The sequence below is a fragment of the Schistocerca gregaria genome, chromosome 2, assembly GCF_023897955.1.
Source record: "Schistocerca gregaria isolate iqSchGreg1 chromosome 2, iqSchGreg1.2, whole genome shotgun sequence".
NCBI lineage: Eukaryota > Metazoa > Arthropoda > Insecta > Orthoptera > Acrididae > Schistocerca > Schistocerca gregaria.
The window spans coordinates 510,709,089-510,731,414 of record NC_064921.1 but is presented as its reverse complement, the minus strand read 5'-3'; the positions used below and the strand labels follow the sequence as shown (position 1 = coordinate 510,731,414).

General features: G+C 41.1%; 1 protein-coding gene across 2 annotated transcripts in view; it reads right to left on the bottom strand.

Moving 5' to 3' along the window:
- LOC126329374 (ragulator complex protein LAMTOR3) overlaps positions 1-22,102 on the bottom strand; it is a 30,009-nt gene extending 7,907 nt beyond the window's left edge. Inside the window, exons 1-4 of one of the 2 annotated variants that reach the window (XM_049996150.1) lie at positions 21,961-22,102; positions 21,829-21,863; positions 7,266-7,324; positions 1,952-2,085 (exon numbers count right to left, since the gene is read on the bottom strand). In XM_049996150.1, coding sequence (XP_049852107.1) covers positions 1,952-2,085; positions 7,266-7,324; positions 21,829-21,863; positions 21,961-21,999 — 267 coding nt within the window. In that variant the 5' untranslated portion in view covers positions 22,000-22,102. Of the gene's footprint in view, positions 1-1,951; positions 2,086-7,265; positions 7,325-21,828; positions 21,864-21,886 lie in introns of both variants that reach the window. The other variant, XM_049996149.1, reaches the window with a different exon arrangement.
- Between the last annotated feature and the right edge of the window lie 224 nt (positions 22,103-22,326).

The window sequence follows — 22,326 nt, the reverse complement described above, 5'->3', positions numbered from 1 at the left end:
ACAAATTAATGGTAACTACATCATGAATCAAAAGCCAACATTGTATTTGACTACATCTGTGGAAAGATGAATAAAAATACCACTAGTGTAGGAACATGCGATTTCTATTTTTTACTGATAGCATTATCTATATCACTTACTTTTAAATTACGGCACTTTAACTACTGTCGTCAGATTTGTAATCAAGTTCAATGTAACATAAGAAGAGTTACATACATTACCAGTTGACAAAAGTAAAAGTTCACCAGTCTGAACTTAGAACTCTTAGACAAAACCATTTCCCATGGAACAGCATAAATGGACTAGCAGCAAAAATCACCTCTGAAGAAATAGCTTGATTAACTCAGTTAACTTCTTTTGAACTGGCTCAACAAACATGAGCACACCACTCTCAAAATGTGTGATAGGACCAGCAGGATAAATAATCATGTAAAATTCAAAACAATTGTTTTACATTAACTTTCCACATACCAGAGGATACTGTGGCATTGTTTGATGTGCCCTCTTCCTACAGAGGAAAAACAGTGGTATTAACAATCCTAAAGTGATCCAAATTTTCCCCATTTTGATCCATATGTTCTTTACACTATGAGCACACTGGATAATAATATCACATCTAGCTTCTCTGGATCTTTCACAATGAGATTATTGTGGTTTGTAGCCTACAACAGCTTTCTGGAAATGTGTCCCATTGGAGTTCCCACCTCTTCATGTCCTCAGGCCACCCAAACAAAGTTAACATGAATCACATCCCCTTTTTGAATCTTCTCCCTCAGGAGGGAAAGACCAACAAGAATCTAAGAAACACAATACAGGTGTAACATACCAATTTTGCTAATGTCGTGTTCCACTCCAATGCTTTTGGCCCAACAGAAGGTAGGTGGGTTTGTGAAGTTCGTGAACCTTCTACTGTGCACACTTTTGACCAACAGTACCACCATTGGAGATACAGAAAAGCAAATGCATGGCACTGAGAAGGCAAAACAGCAGATACATTCCCCTACCTGCTGGGGCAGCTTCCTATATTGTGGATTGGTGGCTCAACTGTACTTTGCTACTCTCAGAGTAAACGACCTGTAAGGATGGAAATCTAAAGAGGAAAAGAAACAACTCAATGGTGTTGGGTTAATTATGAGAGAAATTGTGACTTAAAACTGTGTGATGAGTGGAGATTTGAGTATGTGAATGCTCTGCCGCTCTACATACACAATACTAAAAGACTGTTTTGCTTTTAAAAGTGTGTTAATAAATATACTAGTTAATACAACAGACTTTTTGAGTTTCTGGGTAGTTTTGGCAGACGACACGAGTTGTCTTCCCAGCACCACAACTACACAGAAGGATACACGATCCACCACATATTGCTGGAGCACTGTTATTTGGTACCGATTAGTAAGTCCTGATCAGCAACAAAGTATATTACATGACTTTTCTTATGTTTTATAAGATACATGACTGACAATTGACAGATTGTAATATGCAATGTAAGTGTTGGTAACCAAACAAATCCTATTCATACGCAAAAAGGAACTCATTGTAATGTCCAAGAAATTGAACTTTTGCTAGGATATGTTATTCAGAGTTATAACTGAGTCACCCATTTCCTGAGACTTCCAAAATCAGTGTTCTCCTTTGTTCCATCTCTACAACCCTCTAGATTGACATTTGTATGCCGTCTTGAGCTCTTAGGTAAAATTCCTTCTCTAGCCTTTAACAAAACATTTGCCATCTTTTTCTCACTCTTGCCTTCCACTTTGTAGTTCACTGTTCATATTTTGACATGAAAATGAATTCTTATTTCAAAATGAACACATGAATAGATCAGTAAATAAGCAGGACCCACAATGGCACTGCTGGAACCCAATTATTTACACACAAAAACTGATAAAGCAGACAACAAAATTGATTCACTTTAGTCTGTCAAATGTTACATCTGGCTAAGAAAAATTACCTGGTATGAGGAGTACATGCAGATTAGGGATTTATTTTTCCCAAGTCCAAGTTTTCCTCCTTGCTCGGTGGCCATACTAAAAGTGGATAAGAAACTTGGTCGCATTGCAAGTTCTGGTGCAGAGTCTGCTGAAACTGTAGTAAAAACAATAATAAATAATAATAATGGTGGTGATATCAGAAAAAGAGTCAAATGTTTGAGTTTTAAACTCATGGAAGATGAATCTCCTATTCATTGTACTAGGACATGTAACCTGCAAACCTTAAACCAATATTGTTTGTACCTCAAAAATTATTATGAACAATGCAGAATTTTAACAACACTCATGATTTGACCTGACCGTGAAATTAATGTTCATTTTCTTCATGATAAACAAGAGGTCGAAAAGTATAAGAGACACAAAATGATGAACGATGACAGCTCTTAAGAGAATGTAGGTATCATTGAATTTAAACAAACTACACATACGTGTACTTTTGCTTCTTGATAAGTAAGTACACTATAAATTCCTCTGGTATCCAGGTGAAGTGTTTAGTATTTAACATCTCCACAGCACCTGTTGATGCCAGTTTACTAAATAATGGACACATTTAACAATTACCTGCCTGGAAACTTTGGATTATTAACAATGACATAACTTTCAAATAACTTTCGGGAATTCAGCCAGGTAACGCTTTCAGTGACCGCCCATATTTCAGCGGGAGAACAGCCCGCCATTTTCAAGGCAACTGCAACAGACAGGCGAAGTACATGCCTCATGGTAGGGAGAATTTGAATGCCTAGAATATCTGAACTCGATCCACCTGAACATTCGTTTTACAATGGAGGTGGAAGAGGATGGTTGCCTTCCCTTTCTTTATGTGTTGGTTAGGAGAAAGGATGATGGATCATTGGGACATGCAGTCTACAGGAAACATACTCTTACCGACTTGTACTTACAGGCTAATAGTTGTCACCATTCAGCTCAGCATGAAGAGGTACTTCATACCTTGGTACACAGGGCACATGTCGTTTCCGACGCTGAGACTTTGCCAGCTGAGCTGTCCCATCTTGAAGTTACGTTCTGTCAAAATGGTTATAGTGATAGACAAATTGAACATGCATTGCACAACTGACCAACAATACATCGGATAGTTGATGACAATTCTGAGTCAACACCTAAGTATACTGCCTTTTTGCCTTACATAGGAAACACTTCGAACCAGATCAGATGTATTTTATGGAAATACGATGTGAAATGTGTCTTTCGACCTCCATCTAAAATTATAGTGCTTTTGAGTTCTGTTGAAGATGATCTTGGTCTGCATAAGGCAGGTGTATATCGCATTCCTTGTAGCTGCGGCATGGCACATATTGGTCAAACAATCAGGACTGTGGAGGACTGATGTACTGAGCATAAACGGCACACACGATTACAGCACCCAAGTAGATCAGCTATTGCTGAACATTGCTTGCATACTGGTCACCCCTTGTTATAAAATAACACCAAGATATTGGCATGCACGTCCTGCTATTGGAACAGTGTTATTAAGGAGGTAGTTAAGATTAAATTAGCAAGCAACCTCATTAACAGGGATGGAGTGTTTTGTTTAAGCTCTGTTCGGAATCCGGCTCTCTCTCTTGTCAAAAAACAGAGGGACAGAGTCAATGCTACCTCACCTGCGAATTCGTAGTCTCACTAACCGATAGCTCTGACTGATCATCTTTGGTGGCACTAGTGTTCAGTGTGTGCGCGTGCATATCTTTCCTGCACGAGTCCAAGAAATGAGGTTTTAAATTTGCATGTACGCCGCCTCTCCATTGCAGATGCCTTGAAAATGGCGGGGTGTTCTCCCGCCAAAATATCGGCGCTCGCTGAATGTGTTACCTGGCAGAATTCCCGGAAGTTATTTGAAAGTTGTATACGCCAGGAAAACTCGGGTCTCACAATGACGTAACTGTTTACACTTTTTTCAAATGGATTGTGTGACTGAGTGATGCCAATGCAACTGCATGATAATTTACAACCACAGCCTACTGCTTTTCACACGTTGTGATGAAGCAAGCTGGGATATTTTTACTTCCCCACTTGTTTTGCCATATGCCTCCTTAAAATTCATTTTTTTATGTCTGACTAATTACCATTAACATATGTGAGTATAATCTGCATGTTCGTAAAAGAGAAAGATTGGCCCTCAGTTTTAAAGAATATAGAAGAGGTCTAATTTTATTCTTAGTTTTATGTATGTAACTGATTTCCTAATTTATTCTGTAACTAGTTTGTATCTTTCATGATCGGGTGGAATCAGCAATTGTTATGCTACTTAAATTCTATTATTGACTTTTAAACAAATATAAATTTTGTACTAATTATAAGCTTTTAAAGGAACAACTAATAGTATTATTGAAGGGTCTATTTGGCTCTGTTCAAAAAACACGTTAGCGAAGCCAGTCCTTAATTCCAAAGTAATTTTCAGTTTCGTCAAAAGTACTGTTTGTGTAACAAAATCTGTTAATTTCATCATTTAAACAAATAATTCGGCCTAACTTTTAGTAGAATAAACTGTTACAAAGAAGCAATTTTTTGATGTATTCAATTAATTTTATGGGTTAAGTTTTAATTGTAATTTCTGTAAATTAAACTTTGAACAATGAGTAGTTTTAGCACCTATTATTGTGAGAATACATAAGGGCCTGATTTTTGGTCCCGAGACAGTCAGTCCACGGTCAAGTTTCGGACCATGAAATATGTGTACCACAATTAGGCCATGTGTTAAAACAATGACAGTGTCTGTTCCATATGTATCTTGTTATTCTAGAACAGTATGGTTAGGTTTTTACTGCTCGTAGACGTTCAATAGCAAACTATTGTAGCAGTATTTGGTATTTGCCTGCAAACTATTAATGAGGCTTATTGAAAGTTTAAACAATGGTGCACTGGCCATATAACTGTGTATTATTGGGGGATTGTGAACAGTGAAAGTAAAGAACTTTCAAACGCAAATGTGCACCTGCCGGCTACATCATTTAAAGTAGTCAGTGTTGAACTTCCAACACCGAGGACAATCAACGAGGAAATAAAGCAGGCAAATGTCACAAGGTGAATGTGGCACCAAGTTTCCCGTTAATCACTACCTCCATCTCAGAAATATGCACAGAAAAGGGCCAACGCTTCATTTCACCCAAAAGAAACATGGCATCACTATGCTTCAGGCTGTTCTTGAATATGTATCATACTTTCAGCAATCCTAAGAGAAACAGATCCAGTAATAACGGTAGATGAGGTTACCTTTTAGCAGACAACAGCTCCATGTATTAATGATTTTGAGCTGTGCATCCTTACAATGTCCTAAAATGATGAAAAATGTTGGAATTTTTGTGAATATTTATTTTGATCATTTATGCAAAACACCTGATTCAGTACCTAATGAAGCTTGTGATGTAAGCACACCTAATGCACATTATGAACTCTGATACCATTCAGCACTGATCACTTCATTGTAAAAATCACCATACATAAAAAAAATTATATGTGAATGTTGTACTTTGTAAACTGCTACTTACATTTGGTATGATTAGAATAATTTTGAAGTTAACAAGAAATTAAATAACAAATTTTATTTCCACTAAATTGTGCTATATTTAGATAACAAATATTCATAAAGTCAATTTAAGTACTGTCTTTGTAAGCAATATAAATGATTAAATTCTTTGTCTACAAATGTAAATTTTCTTATCTTTGTTTGAGTCTTGTGAAGCCAGTTAAAAGTCTAATATATTTGTGCACTCATGGCAAATGGTTATAAGCTAGATTTCTGTGGAAGTTGTATAGTTATAATGGACTGTTTAACATGTAGAAGCTAAAAAGAATGAATTTATCATTCAATAGATGAAGTCACCTACTAAACCATCACAACTTTGGAAGCTTCAAGATTTCTTTTTACATAAAAAACACATGACAACAATCATGCCACAAGAAGAAAATGAAGCTAACATAGAATGAGTAAAGTTAAAAGTTAAAGTTAAAAGTCTACTTTCAAAATTATGAAAATTGATTAATATCAGTGCTTGGATGTGTCAGTGAGCATTTGACATTATAAGTGGCATGTTACACGCAAGCCACTGTTTCTGGATTGTGACTTACATGAGAATGTTCGAAAAGTGGCTATTAGCATATTTTAAATGGAGATACTACAACAGAGAACTTCCAAATGAAGCTTCCAGTCTTGAGTGCTGCAACCACTAACATTGTTAAGAACAAATTCTTGATAGTTGCTTTTTAGTGCGGTAATCTATTATATGAGACCACAACATGGGCCAACTCGAAACACTTTATTTTCGTGGTCACCATCACAAATACTATAATTTTTAAACTTCACAGACCATATCCCACTGAGTTAACGCGCTTGAGCAAAATGTAATGGACTATCTACTGGCTGTGCCTCTGGGAAGTACGATACAACCAATTTTTCTATAAATATGACATGCCAAATTACATAATAGCATGAAATACTTTGCAAAAAAGAATGTTGAAGACACAGAGGTAATCAGAGTAAACTCCAGCTCAGTTTGAGAAAGAGGAAGAATGGAAACAGCAGTGGTATATCTCAAAACTGTCCTGTCACTAACCAAATATGATTAAAAGATATTGAACAACCTAAATAAGGACAGTCAAAGATTTTAAAACTGTTCCTGCAAAATTAGAGTTCACTCATGACGACTAGATTACCTCTTAAAAATTGTGGATAGTGAAAAAGATCACTGAAAGTACTGAGTACCTCATTTTATGTGCACAATATCTAAACATTATTTTGACACTAGATATGAGTCACTTCAATTCAATACAATTAGCAATTAGTTACGTAAATAACCTATTCCAACAATACGGCATTTCAGTGAAGCTTTACACACTGCCTACAGCCTATGGGCACACACACACACACACACACACACACACACACACACACACACACACACACACAAAATATTCAGAAAGATGTTGTTCTGTCTGGGCAGCCTGAACTGGCTTTTTCTTAGATCACTAAAGCAAATGGCAGGATAGTTCCTTAAGGCCACAGCTGATCACCTAACCTAGCCTGTCCCCATACTCTACCGGTCATATCCTCAAAGCATATTAGATACACTGTGTGTTTTAGCTTACTGATTTGCACTATATTGCTTTGATAAATCCTGCATCATTGTAATGCTGATACTTGTGTGAATAAACAGGGATGAATGAGGTAGGTAGCAATCTATTCTTTCTTTTCTATCCTGGACTTTCCCTTTTTTTCACTTCAACAAAACAAATTTACAGCCCCTTCCTGTAGCAACTTACCTTTCAAAACAGGTACACCATCCCTATCTGTAATCAGTATACACAGAAGACCATCTACTCTGAAACAAAAGAGATACAAAAGCACACATTAAACAGGCATTCTGTATTGATAGAAAAATTGAGAATACATAAAGTATTACAATGCATTTGAGTATTAAGGTGCTGTTAACAAGGAGAAGTGAAATCAGTTGTCAGAGAGAACACATAACTACAACAGGAAAGGCCAGAGCAAGCATATAAACCACCTGCAGACACACATCAAAGACAATAAAATATCTACAAGATAGCAAGAGTGGTCAATGGAGGGAAGAAAATCCCTATTAGAACTGAGTTTTCATGAAGACAATGAATTTTTAATGGAGGACAAGAAAATATTGTGGTGTAACATGTCCATTATTGTATTTTTACTATATGTACACTGAAGCATCAAAGAAACTGGTACAGGCATGTGTATTCAAATACTGAGATCTGTTAACAGGCAGAATGTGGCACTTCAGTCAGCAACTCCTATAAAACAAATGACTGCCACAGTTGTTAAATTGGTTACTGCATCTACAATGACAGGTTATCAAGATTTAAGAGTGTCTGTCCATGTGCAATCCAACAGACTTGGGCAATTCCAGCAGGACAATGTGACACACCTCACATCCAGAATTGCTACAGAGTGACTCCAGGAACACACTACTGAGTTTTAACACTTCCGCTAGCCACCAAACTCCCCAGACATGAACATTATTGAGCATATTTGGGATGCCTTGCAATGTGCTGCTCAGAAGAGATCTTCACCCCCTTGTACTCTTATGGATTTATGGACAGCCCCGCAGGATGCATTCTGTCAGGTCCCTCAAGCACTACTTCAGACATTAGTCGTGATGCGGTAGTTCTGCATGCTCACAGGTGCCGTACACAATATTATGCAGGTGTACCAGTTTCTTTGCCACTTCTGTGTAATATAACTTAGCACCCGGAGGAGCACAGTCGGTTAGATGACTTCACACTGGTACCGATTGTTTCCATCCATTGCCGACTTTAGCTGGGAAACAAAAGAGCACAATACAGCACTGTAAAAGGCCCTGTGTATGCAACAGTGATTCCAGTGCATTTCTTGTCCCACAAGAAAGCAGCACAGCCTATTCTAGTATCTCCTCTTCACCCATCACAGCAGCAAACATCTGCAGCGGCAAACACTTGCTTATGCATCAAACACTCCACACAAAAGTGCCAATTTATATTGTGTGAGTAATAGGTTTAGGAAGTCTTATCACTGAACAGTTATATAATTTAAATGTCATCAAAGCCTTGCAGACATACAGAAACTGAACAAAACCAAAATTAGGCTTTCTCAGGCTCAGAGCCGTGCATGTAGCATTCAGTGAATTTGGAAGTAAAACTCAATATACAGGCTTGTGGGGGGGGGGGGGGGGGGGAGACCCTACATAGTTTTGGTTTCAAAAATGCGTAAATGGACTGGGCATCTGTCCAGAAAGTCTTGCGACCATAATGGCATCAAAACAGAGGATAACAGAAAATCTAAATACTAAACACTAAACACATTTTTCCGTAACTGTTTCACTGACGAACACTGTAACTGCAGTTCCTTCTTTAAATCATCACAGGAATGTCAAAATGACAATGAAACACACAATCTGATTTAAAAACCACTATCTGAAAGAACAGCAACCCATTCTTCAAGAGTCACAACCAGAGAAGGTTGTGACAGACACTAAGGTCTGGAACAAACTACATTGTAACTCCTCACAAAGGTGTTCTGTTCACCATGCACAATGCTGTCAAATATGCTCATTTCCTTTGTATTTTGCATTTTCTCAAGTACAGTAAGGGGATCACACCCTAACTATGAAAAGACCCCATTCTGTAACACCACTTCATTCATATTCCACTGTTGACACTACACATTGCTTAGCATTGACTACCAAAATGTGCGAGTTATGAGGAACTGCTCTGCCATTGTACCCATTCCCTGTAACTATATGCACAGCCATTGTGCTAGTTCAACTGCTGGTAGCACTCTGCAACTCACTAGTGATTCCTTCCACTGATTTCACACAATGTTTTACAACAACCCTCCACAATGCTCAATGGGCCTTGTCCATCAGTACTTGAGGTCTGTTTGGTCTTCATTACGCTTTAGTTGTTGCTTTGCATTTTCATTGCACAATCATATCAGCAGTCAACTTGGGTAGCTTTAGGAGGATTGAAATGTGCGTGATTTGTTACTCTGGTGACATCCAATGACTTTTCCATCTTCAAATCCATTGAGTTCGCCTTACAAATGCATTCTGCTGTTACTACTTTTCTACTGACAACACAGTACTCCCTACCTCTTTTTATACTGTCATTCCCACGTCTTGTGACACCTAGTGGTCAATTCCGCATTACACAGCAGTTTTCGGATACTTTTTATCTTATAGTGTAGGTGACTTTGGGATAAAAATTCAAATGGAGTCACTACGAGGAAAGGCTACTGGATCTGACAGGACACCATTACAATTCTATAAAGAGCATCCAAAAGAATTTGCTCCTTATTTAGCAGCATTATACTGTAGCTCACTGAAGAAGTGAAGTGTTCCTAGTAACATAGGCACAGCTCATTCCATTTTTCAAGAAGATTTAAGAACACTGCACAAAACTAGAAGGCTCTGTTTCTGGTGTCAGTATGTTTTAGAATTTTGAAACATGTTTCATGCCCATGTATCATAACATTTCTGAAGACCAAAATTCTCACCTGTAAGATTCAACATGGGTTCTGGGCGACACAAGAAGATTGACACTTGTTGCAGGAATTGGCAGTTGAACATGTAAAAGGAATGTTGTGAATAAACAAGCAGAAGAACCAATTATTGTACGATTACATGTGAGCAGAACACTGGAACCAGTCACATACAAACTGTTGCATATGGAGCGATTAAAAGTGGTATGACCACATAAAATTAACTGCAGGTAAGGTATAAGCCAGACATTCATTGGAATAATCCTCAGGAAGCTTAGTCGATACATTAAGGAGATAGCCTACAAAACCCTTGTTCAACCAATACTTGAATATTGCTCTTAATTCTGAGATCAATGCGAGAAAGAACTGATAAAGGAAAACCGATGAACAAATTTCATTACAGGCTCATTTAGTAAGCACAAAAGCAACATGGAGATGCTCAGCCAACTCTTACGTCATGCACTACAAGAACCACTCTGCATCATGGTGTGATTTACTTTTCATAATCCAAGAGTGTACATTTATAAAGTGCTTTATAAGCACTTGACAGCAAGTTGATCAGCACCCTTAAAAACAGGAGGAATGAATGTGGTTAATGTTAAAACAAGGGTGAGTGAGTATTACACAAACACATGCACTCACTCTCATCGTTGACAGTTATTTTAAAATGAACAAACAGTCTCCACTGTAAGAAACTTATTTTTCTGATTACCGCTTTTGGTCAGTTACTGACTATCTTCATATCTCGTACCATGTTAGTAGATGGTGGCAGTGAACTGACCAAAACCAGTCAGTAACTGACAAACCAGTAACCACAAAAATAACGGTTTCTTGCAGTCAAGACTGTTTACGTTCCATTTTAAAGACTAAGAAAGGCCAGTATTCTCCATGAGAAATGCTCTAAAAAATTAGTGATTTATCATTATCCACACATTCATACTCGCTCACATCCCTGAATGTAAATTAAAATAAGAGGAAAGCTGAAGTAATTGCACAGGAAAATGTGGTGGCAGCTCATTACACAAAACATGGCTTAGCCAGCTAACCAGATAACTAATAAACTTCTCCCTAAAATTTTAGAGAACATGTCAGACATTTCACAAAACCTTAAAACACATACATTTGTTTGATTGTAGATTAATATAGATGGCAATCTGACAGCAAATTAACTGCTGTGCTTTGTATGAAGATAAAGTCTACTGAAATGTGGTGCACCATGGTCTGCATGTGACTTATCAGAGCAAGAAGCTGTGCATCAGAGAGCTGTGTCCTATGCAAACACAACTGACAAGGACCTCATCCATCTGCATGGCTGGAAAGATTATGTCGTGACCAAGTTGTAGACTTTACCAGACCCAACCGTTTTTTTTTAATTATGGTTTTAGGGCACAAAACTGCTATGGTCATAAGCACCCTTTTTGTTGCCTAATTAAGGATAAAAAACCGAAATTTAAAATAGCAGCAATGGGAGTGAAACTCTAGGAGGAGGAAAACTAAAAATGGAAGGATATCTTAGGAAACTGCTATTGAAGGGGAGGTGATTTTTCCCGGAAAGAGCTTCAAATGTGTGATGTCATCTCACTGACACTGATAAACTCAAGGACGCGATTGGCCAAGCACATGTCACCTGCTAAAAGGGAAAATATATTAGACGACAGCTGTAAATGGGCCCCATAGTGGATTAAAATAGGTGTCTCACCATCCGCGATTGAGAGCAGCGAGGACAAAGCAGGAGACAATTGCCACTTAAAAGATGTCGAAGGCTAAAAAGACAGTGGCCAATCTGGAGATAAAATTACCTCCTCCTGACAACGAGGCCAAGTGGAAGAGGTCCAAGTACAGGGAAGAGGTTTGATGTTCCATAATTTATTATCGGGATGTGCAGACCAATGTGAGTGCCACAAAAGAGCAACAACAACATAAAACAATCTGCAGATCGGCAAAGGGAACCATGCGAACAGCAGACCAAGGAAGAGAGACTGCAGCCTTTGCCACTATATCGGCTGCCTCGCTTCCGTAGATACCAACATGCCCTGGGATCCAGAGGAATGACGCAGAGACGCCCATCAGGTGGAGCATGTGGAGACAGTCCTGAATCTGGTGGACCAGAGGGTGGATGGGATAAAGAGCTTGGAGGTTGAGAAGAGCTGAGCAAATCCAAGCATATAATATAGGGCATCTGTGTATGCTGACAGAAGTAGTGGACAGCATGCAGAACAGCATAAAGCTCTGCAGTAAAAACTGGTCGGGAAGCCAAAATCTAATAGGGGTGTCACCAACCATATAGACACTCCCAAAACCGAAGGTGGTCTTTGAGCCATCAGTGTAAATAAATGTGGCATCCTCCAGTCGTGCACATAAAGTAGAAAATGCCAGATGATAAGCCACAGAGGGGGACACTCCTTAGGAAGCTGACATAGGTCACATAGAAGGCAGGTCCGGGGGCAAAGCCAAGGTGCCGTCGTACCCCCATTTGTCAAGAAAGTTTCAGGAAATTGGAAGGAAGGGAATGTAGCAGTTGACGGATGCAGACTCTTGGTGGTAGGGGGAAGGGTGGCCTGCATATCCTACATCCAAGGAGGCATAAAAAAACAAGGGCATGGGTTGGATTAGCAAACATGGAAGACAAATGACTAGTGTAATGACTCAGGACAGCTCACTAATTTGACAGCAGAGGTTCAGCAGTCTCAGCACAAAGGCTCTCCATGGGGCTGGTGTAAAAAGCTCCAGTCACTAATCGCAATCCTCGGTGGTGGACAGAGTCTAGACAGCTGTGCAGAGGAGTAAACTATACTTCCATAGTCCAATTTCGAGTGCACTAAGCAAATGTTGCTAACAAGAGTGACCTGATTGTCGATACTAGGAAACTGACGGTCAGAAAATGTCGCTAGATAGAAGAAAAGTGTCTAATTGGCTTGGGGAAACTTCTTGCATCTTGGGCACATAGGTGGCAGTTCTGACTAATTTAATGACACATGGAAAATGGTCACTCGAGTGTATCAGCAAGACCGAACATTTCAAAGCGCCAAGCTAGCTGAACAGTACAGACAGAAAGATCCAAATTAGTGAAGGTTGATGTGGGATCCCCAATGTTGAGGCAAGTTAGATTCACTTGGTGGAAGAGGTCAATCAACAGGGAGCCCCTCTGACAAGGACACAGAGATCCACAAAGCCAGTGGCGGGCATTTAAGTCCCCAACCAGCAAATAGCAAATGGAGGGAGGGGGAGGGGCTGACCAAGGAGATGAACGAAATTGGCTCTTGCCATTGGCCATTGGTGTAGACAATGGAATGTATATGGTACAAAGAAAGAAGGTGCATCCAGAAAGGGAATGACATACAGGGACAGCTTGGAAGGAACTGTTTAAGGGAATTGGGTGATAATGAATACTATCGTGGAGAAGAAGCTTAAGTCCCCCGTGTGCTTGAGTACCATCAACGGACAGGAGATCAAACCAAACTGATTGGAAATGAGGGAAGACAAAGCGATCATTGTTTCCTGAAAACAGGATCGACAATTCATCCCAACTGGAGCGAATTCCACAGATATTCCGACGGATAATTGACATAGGACGGACATAAAAGGCAAAAATCTCACCTAGACTGCCATCAAAGCAACGACCACTGAGAACCAGCGGCCAATGGCATGGAACGGCATTCAGCCAAGGGCAGAAGATCCTGAGCCATAGGTTGTTAGGGGGGCAGTCCCTGCTGCCAGTGATTGGCTGGTTTATAGGCTGCCAGCAGTGTGTCTCAGCAATACAGAAGATGGCCAAGGGTGACTACCACTGGGTGGTGCTGTAGAAGAGATATGCCGTGGTCACAAAGGAGAGGAACTTTGTTTCTTATGAGCCTTTTTGGAAGCAGGATGTTGAGATCAGGGAGGAGTCGATGGCTGTGAGGTCTGGGTACGTAGAAAGTCTTTGCGAGTAGATTCTTTATTGGAAGTCCAGGCGTCTGATTTTGGGGACCTTGATTTAGCAGGAGCTGATGAAGGTTAAGCCTTGGAGTGAGTGGGTGATAGTGGGGAGGTGGAATGGTCGATCTTTGGGCTGGCCGATCTAATGACCGTGGTGCTAAAGGTGAGATCACAAGTCTGCATGGCTAACTCCTCAGTAAGTCGAGGAGAGGTGAGGACATTGCTCTATATTTACTCACTAGGAGCACAGTGAGTTTTCTACTGGTGAATAACTTACAAGTGACAAAGGTAGACACCTTTTCCTTCACCCGGATTTCCTGAATAAGTTGTTCATCTTTAAATATAGGGCAATCTAGAGGAAGCAGTGTGGTTGCCCATACAGTTGATGCAACGAGGGGATGGAGGTGGAAACCACATCCTTGCCACATGTAACACATTTTCTGTATTGGAACATGACTGGCTGGTATGATTAAATCGCCAACGCTATTGGTACCAATAGCAAGGTACCAATAGCAAGGTACCAATAGCAAGGTACCAATAGCAAGGTACCAATAGCAAGGTGTAGGGTTGGGGATGTAAGGGCAACCTGAAATGATCTCATATCCTGCTTTAATGTTCAATGGAAGTTGAACTCTGTCAAACATCAGGAAGAGAGTGCAGGTCAGTACCAATTCCTTGTCAATCCTTTTCAAGACTATGTACAGCCATTAATCCCTGGTCAGACAGGTAATTTTGAAGGTCCTCATTCGATAATCCATCGAGTGATCTTGTATAGCCCACCCCGCATGATGAATTTAAAGTACAGTGCGCTTCCACCCGGACAGGGAAGGTGTGTAGCAGTGTAGTTTGAAGCAATTTATGTGCCCAAAGGGCACTGTCTGTTTCTAACAATAAGGTGTCATCTTATAATCAGGAACAAGACTTTACAGGACCTGCAATTGCATAGATACCTTTCTGAATAATGAAAAGGTTGACCACAGAGAAGTCTTGACCTTAGTCAGATCAAGAAACAACTAGGAACTTAGCCACTGATGGAAGAATAGTCTGTGGCTGAGACGCATCTAGCTTTCTGTTGTGGGCAGAAGTTGTAGAAGTAGAGGAAACCATTGCAAAAGTATCCCCCATGATTACTGGTGTCCCCGATGGCCTGCTCCTTCCTAGTGGGGAGACCTCCCTGAGGGCACTCCTGCCTTAGGTGATTGTCCACACCTCCTGAGAAATGGACGGAGGGACCAATCAGCATGTTCAAAAGGTACCAGCTCAGTTAATCACCACTCCCTGCACCTGGCCTTTACCAAGGGATACGTACGTGTCCTACTTGTCTACGTGGGATGGTGAATTACGCATTACCCCATCACCGACTAGACACAGAAATGCGTGAGTCGGCCTTCAGACATGCACATGGGAGGAAAGAAAGAGAAGGGAGAACAAAGAAAAGGAAAGAAGAGAAGGTGTCTCAAATGCCATGGCAGAGCAAAAGGTAAAGAGAAGATCCAAGAAAAAAGGACAAAGTGAGGGCAGAGATTTTCCAGTATAGGGAGAAAAAAGAAACCACATCTTACAGTCACACACGTCCGTCTCTAGATGCAGGCACAAAACATAATCCCAAAGAGGCTGGTTTATAAGGGGGAGGGGGCAGAAGATGGGGGGGGGGGGGGGGGTCTGCAATGTATATATTCCTCCAGATGGTGCAGTACCCCTGAATGTATTAGCTGCACTGATTGATCAACTCCCTAAACCTTTCCTACTTTCGGGAGCTTGTAACGCCCATAACCCCTTGTGTGGCACTGTGCTTACTGGCCAAGGCAGAGTCCTAATCCTTCAAGAGGGGTTTGAAGGTGCACAGTGTCTCTACACACTGAGTTTAGGACATTAACGCAAACTCCACCCAACACTATTATAGTTGCTACAGTTCCTGTAATATCCCTTATAGCCACGAAGGGCAGGGGTCCGCATTGCCGGGAACCAGGTTTCCTGGAGGGCAATGCAGATAGCATATGTAAAGCTTAACAGTTGTCACAGCTCAGCCAGGAGAAAACCGCCACAATTCTACTGGAGGTTGATATCATGAGATTGGGAAGGAATGGAGCATTCAATGAGGCAGTTTAAGCCTCAGAGTCACCTGCTGCCACCGACTTATTGCTAAGCAGTCTATAGCTATTGTGCCTGAGGGCCTGGAGAGATCTAAGTCCTCAGCAGACCCCAGAATCTTCACCCCATCCTCAGACACAGAGCTTGTAGGTAGTAGAGGTGTGGGTGCCACCACAATTTTCTTTGTCTTAGGGGTCTTCTCTTTGGATTTCTCTCACTGCTCCTTGGGTTGCTCTGGCTAGGAGGACTTCAATGGCTAAGTCTCTGGAACTAAGGATGAGCGTGAAGCCCTACGACCAGCTGCTTTTGGGTTCTTCAGCCACTTGCTTGTGTCATCTTTCCCACTAGCAGAAATCTGGGAAGGGAGTGACCCAAGGAACCAATTCCTAGCAAGAGAAGTGGAAGAAGACTTATGCTTCTCTGGCTTAAAATTGGGGATGGACCTCACCAATAGTTGGGGGTGGGGGTTGCTCCCGTAGTAGGTGGTTCGGGAGCAACAGGAAGGGAAATGCCCCCATCATCAAGGGGGCAGGTGTAGTCTTCCGGCTCAGAGGTGACGGGGGTTGGCGAAGCACATAGTGCCAGCCCTGTTGTAGCTGTGGTGTAAGATAATGTCATACGTACAGGATGCAGGTGTTCAAATTTTCTCTTGGGCTCAGTGTAGGTCAGTTGGTCCTGGGTCTTACACCCCATGATTTCCCTTTCTTTGTGGAGAATCCTGCAGCCTGGCGAGCAAGGCGAATGGTGCTCTCTGCAGTTGACACAGATGGGAGGCGGGGAATATGGAGTATTGGGATGTGACCGGCGTCCACAATCTCGACATGTGACACTGGAATTACAGCGGGAAGACATGTGACCAAACTTCCAGCACTTAAAGCACCACATCGGGGGAGGGATATAGGGCTTTACATCACAGCAGCAGTCCATGACCTTGACCTCTAAGGAATAAGATGAAGGCACCAGTGGCAACCTGATTATCCCTCGGATCCTGGTGGACATGCTGGACAAAATGTACACCTTGCTGCTCTAAATTGGCACGCTGCCCATCGTCAGACTGCAAAAGAAGGTCCCTTTGAAATATTATACCCTGGACCATATTTAATTTCTCATGGGAAGTGGTGGTTACAGAAACATTCCCCAGGCTGTCACAAGCGAGTAACGGCCGTGACTGGGCAGAGGATGCTGTTTTTATCAAGACTGATCCAAATCTCGTTTTGGACAATCCTTCCACCTCCGCAGACTTGTTCTCTAAATGCTCAACAAAAAAAACTGAGGCTTCATCATCATGAAAGATTCCCCATCAGCTCTCAAACATACAAGGTACCAGGGCGAATAAGATCTGCTGCCATCCTTCACCTGATGTTCCTCCCATGGTGTGGCCAGGGAGGTGAACAATTTGGTGTCTTACTTCTGTGCGCTGAATTGAGCTCGTGAGCACAGAGACTGCTGGTGTTTCTCCACCAGCAAGAGATGATGGACTACGCTTTATCGCATGTCATCCGCCCTGATGCCACCCACTCCAACCAGGGGCCCTCCCCATGGGTGCCACCCAGCCACAGCAAAGGCTATCTGGCAGGATGGTCATTGCCGGGAGTCTCAATACCCCAGGGGGATGGGCATCTACCCCTTGGCATATGTGGGGAGTTAACAGCACAGACATTAGCAGAGTGATCCCTGTGTGGTCAGCGGGCTACAACCAACAGGGTACATGATGCCCCACCACAACGGACTGGCTATCGTGCTGGTTATCAGGTGCAAAGAAGTCCATGGTTATCGTCAACGCAGAAAGTGACACTGCATAGTGCATGGTGGAAAACACACTCAGGAAGGTTTCCTCACCCAAGAGATGGAGAATGAGCAGGACTGAAATGCAATGACAAAAAATGGACAAAAGATCTCAATGCACGATGGGCACAATGCACCACATAAGGTGCCCTTTCCCAGTTGGCTAACTCTTCATGAAAATTTTGAAGAATGGAGGTCAAACCCTACAGGGGACCATTACATAAAGGCTGAAGCATGTGAAATTCCTTTTAGTCACCTCTTACGTCAGGCAGGAGTATCTCGGGCCTATTCTAATTCCCAGACCCACAGGGGGGCCCGAAGAGAGGGAGAAGGGGAAGGAAAGGGGCAGGGTGAGGATCAGGGACAGTGAGAGATGGGGAAAGGGAATGTATGCAGCATGGAAAGCAAAGAGAGATGCACTATCTTGGGGTCCTATGCTCACCACGCACATATCCACAGAAGTGTTGTGGACCCCTGGGGGACACCCAGCTTTTGTCTGTCACTTCCATCCTCTCTTCTTCCCTTCGACTCATGACACTGTACCTCAACAGTGACGTGATAGCACTTAGGGGATACAACACTGAACTATTCGACTACTGCAACATGCTTCCGCAACTACATCTGCCATTTTGTTTCTCTTAACACTGATGTGCTGTCACCCAATGGATAGACACTTCATTCACCAGACGTCGGTGGAGGGATGTATCCTGGATATCCTGCTCAAGTTTATCTGCTGGGTACTTATGTTTCAGGGTGTTAAGGGCACTGAGGGAGTCTAAACAGATTAAGTTATCAGGTGCAACCCATCTCATTTGCTCCAGTGCTCACAGGACTACACTTCATTCCACATCAAAGATAGCGAAGTCTCGAGGAAATCTGATCTTGAGGACTATCAGGAAAAAAGGAGCAACCAACTGAGTCCCCATGCATAGACCCACTTGTAAATACTTCTATATAGTTGTGGTGCTAACTTGAAATCTTGTGAAATTTAGTATCTAAAACAGATGCCAGAGTGCATCCTCTCCTGTACCACACTAAATCTAAAATGGCTCAGATTCTGTAGTACCCAGGGTGACAGATTCAAGCCCTGGGTTTGGGTGTGTATACTACTTGCACTGCATCAACTGTCTCCAGCACATGGTTCACACAGACCTCAAATGGCCTCTTTGCTAAAGAACTGGAGAGAAGTTGTTCCACAGTGGGACAAGCAGCAGTATGGTATGCTGGTGAATGGGCAGCAGAGAGAAACTAATGTGCCTGACACACCGCAAGGAGCTTTGGCAAGATGGAGAGTGGCAGTGCACCCCCATTTCTCATCCCTGGCAAATGATTAGGGTAGTAAGTATTATATTCAAATGTTTCATGTCTAGGTTATACTTTCTGACATGTTCCACACCCATGAGAGTCATCCCACTTTTTGGGTCTATGGAATGAAAACTGAATCTAATCTAGAAGAATCAACCAATACTTTGCTTCCTCCTATGTGCATCTTGCAAAAAGCTCACTTAAGTAAAATTAGTGAGATTCAAGCACACATGGAGGTTTAACAATCATTCTTCCCATGTGCCATTTATAAATGTAACAAGAGGGGTGGGGGAGGGGGCTGTCAGTGATACATAATGTATCCTCCACAACACCTCAAGTTGGCTTGCAGAGTACAAGTGTAGGGCCGAATGCATACTTTAATACTGTAAGTATTTATGTCAGTAATTTGATATGTAATGGCACTACAAAACCAGTAATTTGTTGTGTTTGAATATGTTGTATATGCATATACAGTAGTTATTGCTATGCTTGGAATGCATCAGGCAAACTCTGGTGTGTCTACAATAAAAAAGTTCAATTCATTACACAACTGAAGGAAGACTGTGATAAGCACTCATTTCTCTCCACATTAAGATCATAAACTTGTCATCCCCACTGTTGCTCACAGCCACGAAGTACCCAAACCCAAAAAAACCTGAAGCACAAAAAGTTCCAAAGATGAAAGATTCACTGTATGCACTCCCTTGTGTCTAATGTCTTCTTTATTTGATTATTTGTCTGAAAATATTCAAGATCCCAAATTCTTTCCAGTCTTGGTTTTTCTTTTTAATAGGCCTAAGCACAAACTAATTTGACAAAAGGAATTTAACATTTTACATCATACTGTCCTGTGCAAACTTTTCAGTTGTTTTTGTGTAAAAATATTTAAATCAAGAAACTCATAAAAACAGCAATTGTGAATGTAAATTTCTGCTTAACTTTAGATTTATGACTTTTCTACTTTCTTCATTAGGTTATTAACTTGCTTTGCTGAAGCCTTTGCTGTTAAAGGTTGTAATTCAGCCAATACTGAGAAAAGTATGTAATTTAGGTATAACTATAGGTGTGCGAGTTTTAGAAAAATAAATGTTTGTGTAAATGAAATTTGCAGACAAATCACAGTCTATTAGGTGTGACATGATTGAAGTCTCAACATCCTACATTTCTTATGAAAGATTAATTTGAAACTAGAATCAGAACAAAGAACAGATACTAAATGCACCACATACACAGTTGTGATCCAGTCCGCCATATCACGGTCTTACATTGCATTGTCACTTGATGTTTACATAAAACAGCCAACATGCATCCAATTGTAAAATACTCTTACTCCACATGATGTAGACACTAAATTATGTTGTCAACCCAAGGTGAGGCAGTACAGAGCAATAAAATTATTGCTATGTGCTCATCTGGAAATAAATATCCAAGAAATCAGTGAGGCAGGATTTCTGTGGATTTTCATATAAACCGCATGGGGTACCATATAGATAAAAATGGTTCCACCATGTGATCAACAGATGGCAGGAGCATGCATGCATGTATACATACATGCTGCAATTTCAAAATTTATGACAATTATTTACACCCTTATTGTTCTCAGTGCCCCAGTTCTACTGATGTTCAATGTTTCTGTTATATTACCACTTCATTATGGGCAGCAGCTTCAATTGATTTGAAACTCCAATATCAACTAATTTCACAAACTAAGTAGTAAGTCTTTGAAAAGCTGATATGTGAAAACAAAACTATTTAAGTAGCTTTGAAGTCTTGGTATCATAGGCAGTAGAAAGCACTTAGAATCCATGAAAGGTAACAGATGAACTCAGAACAAAACCTTACCATTTTGTACTGATAGTATAGTTTTGATTGTGTGTTCACTGAAAGCCAGATTCAACTTGAGAAGTATAATTTTTCCAAGGAATATTATAATAGTAGCTTAACTCTTCAATATTGCACAAGGCTAAAAATGTTGTGCATGAAACTGGATGAACCTTAAGCCATGCACTTGGAAGACAGTCAGTGGATAGGGCTCCTCTCAATTTTGAGATAGAGATTCTGGTCACATTACTTTGACTAGTTTTGGACCAATGGAATGGATATTCAAATAGTTCAAATGGCTCTAGGCACTGTGGGACTTAACATCTGAGATCATCCATCCCCTAGACAAACTACTTAAACCTAACTAACCTAATGACATCATACACATCCATGCCCCACGCAGGATTCGAACCTGCAACCAGAGCAGCAGTGCGGTTCCGGACTGAAGCGCCTAGAACTGCTCGGCCACAATGGCCGGCCGAATGAATATTCACTCAGTCTTACTAAATAGAGATAAGAAGGATCAGCAGTGAATTGTCTGATGGGTCATTTCAGAAACTTTATTGAGCAAGCATGTAACGAAAGCGACATTCCATTATCACATGCGAGGGTACAGATGTGGACCAAGAAGACTGACATAGCCTAATATTTGAAATGATCTCTCCCACGTTACCGCGCCTGTAACGCATTCCCTTTTCACTGGACTCCTTAACGTATGTATTAAATAGACTTGTTAAATGTAAATATTGACAAACAATTTATCTTTAAAAAGGTTCCCAGCGGACCCAGTCGATATAATGATTTAAAAAATTATTTATGCAGTCTTTTTCAGATTACGTTTGGACAGCCTCCTGATCGTCAATAAATGCTAATATACAGTTGCACTGCATTCAGCACTGAACTGAAACTTACTTGGAAAGTACTTGTTGCAGGTATTTCTTCATTTCCTGAAACAAAAAGATATATTTACCTCCATTCACGCTGTACGCACACAAACATTACAGCGAATTTGTTTTTTTCTTTGTTTGAAAAGTTGAGCCTTACGTCCGCCATGTCCTTGCTTGGAGCATCTATCAACCTCATCCTCCTACTTCAACCTACTTGTCATGAGCCTCCCAGCGCCCAGTTCATAGTCAGCTGTTCCTGATGCACCGCAGCTTTACTGCAAAGATGACAATAAACGCGACGACTACGTACCTAACATCTGTGAAGATGTAAACAATCCATAGATGTTGTCATTGTACGACATTTAACTTTCCTGTTACGCCAGGCGTCTCCATAGGCAAATTGGTTGGTAGCAATAGAGGTGGAGGATGGATGTGAAAATTTTGTCATCTTTGGAAAAACAGCTTTAAACACTAAATTGATGCTAACAGATTACTTAAGGCCAAGAACTGTCTGCATATACAT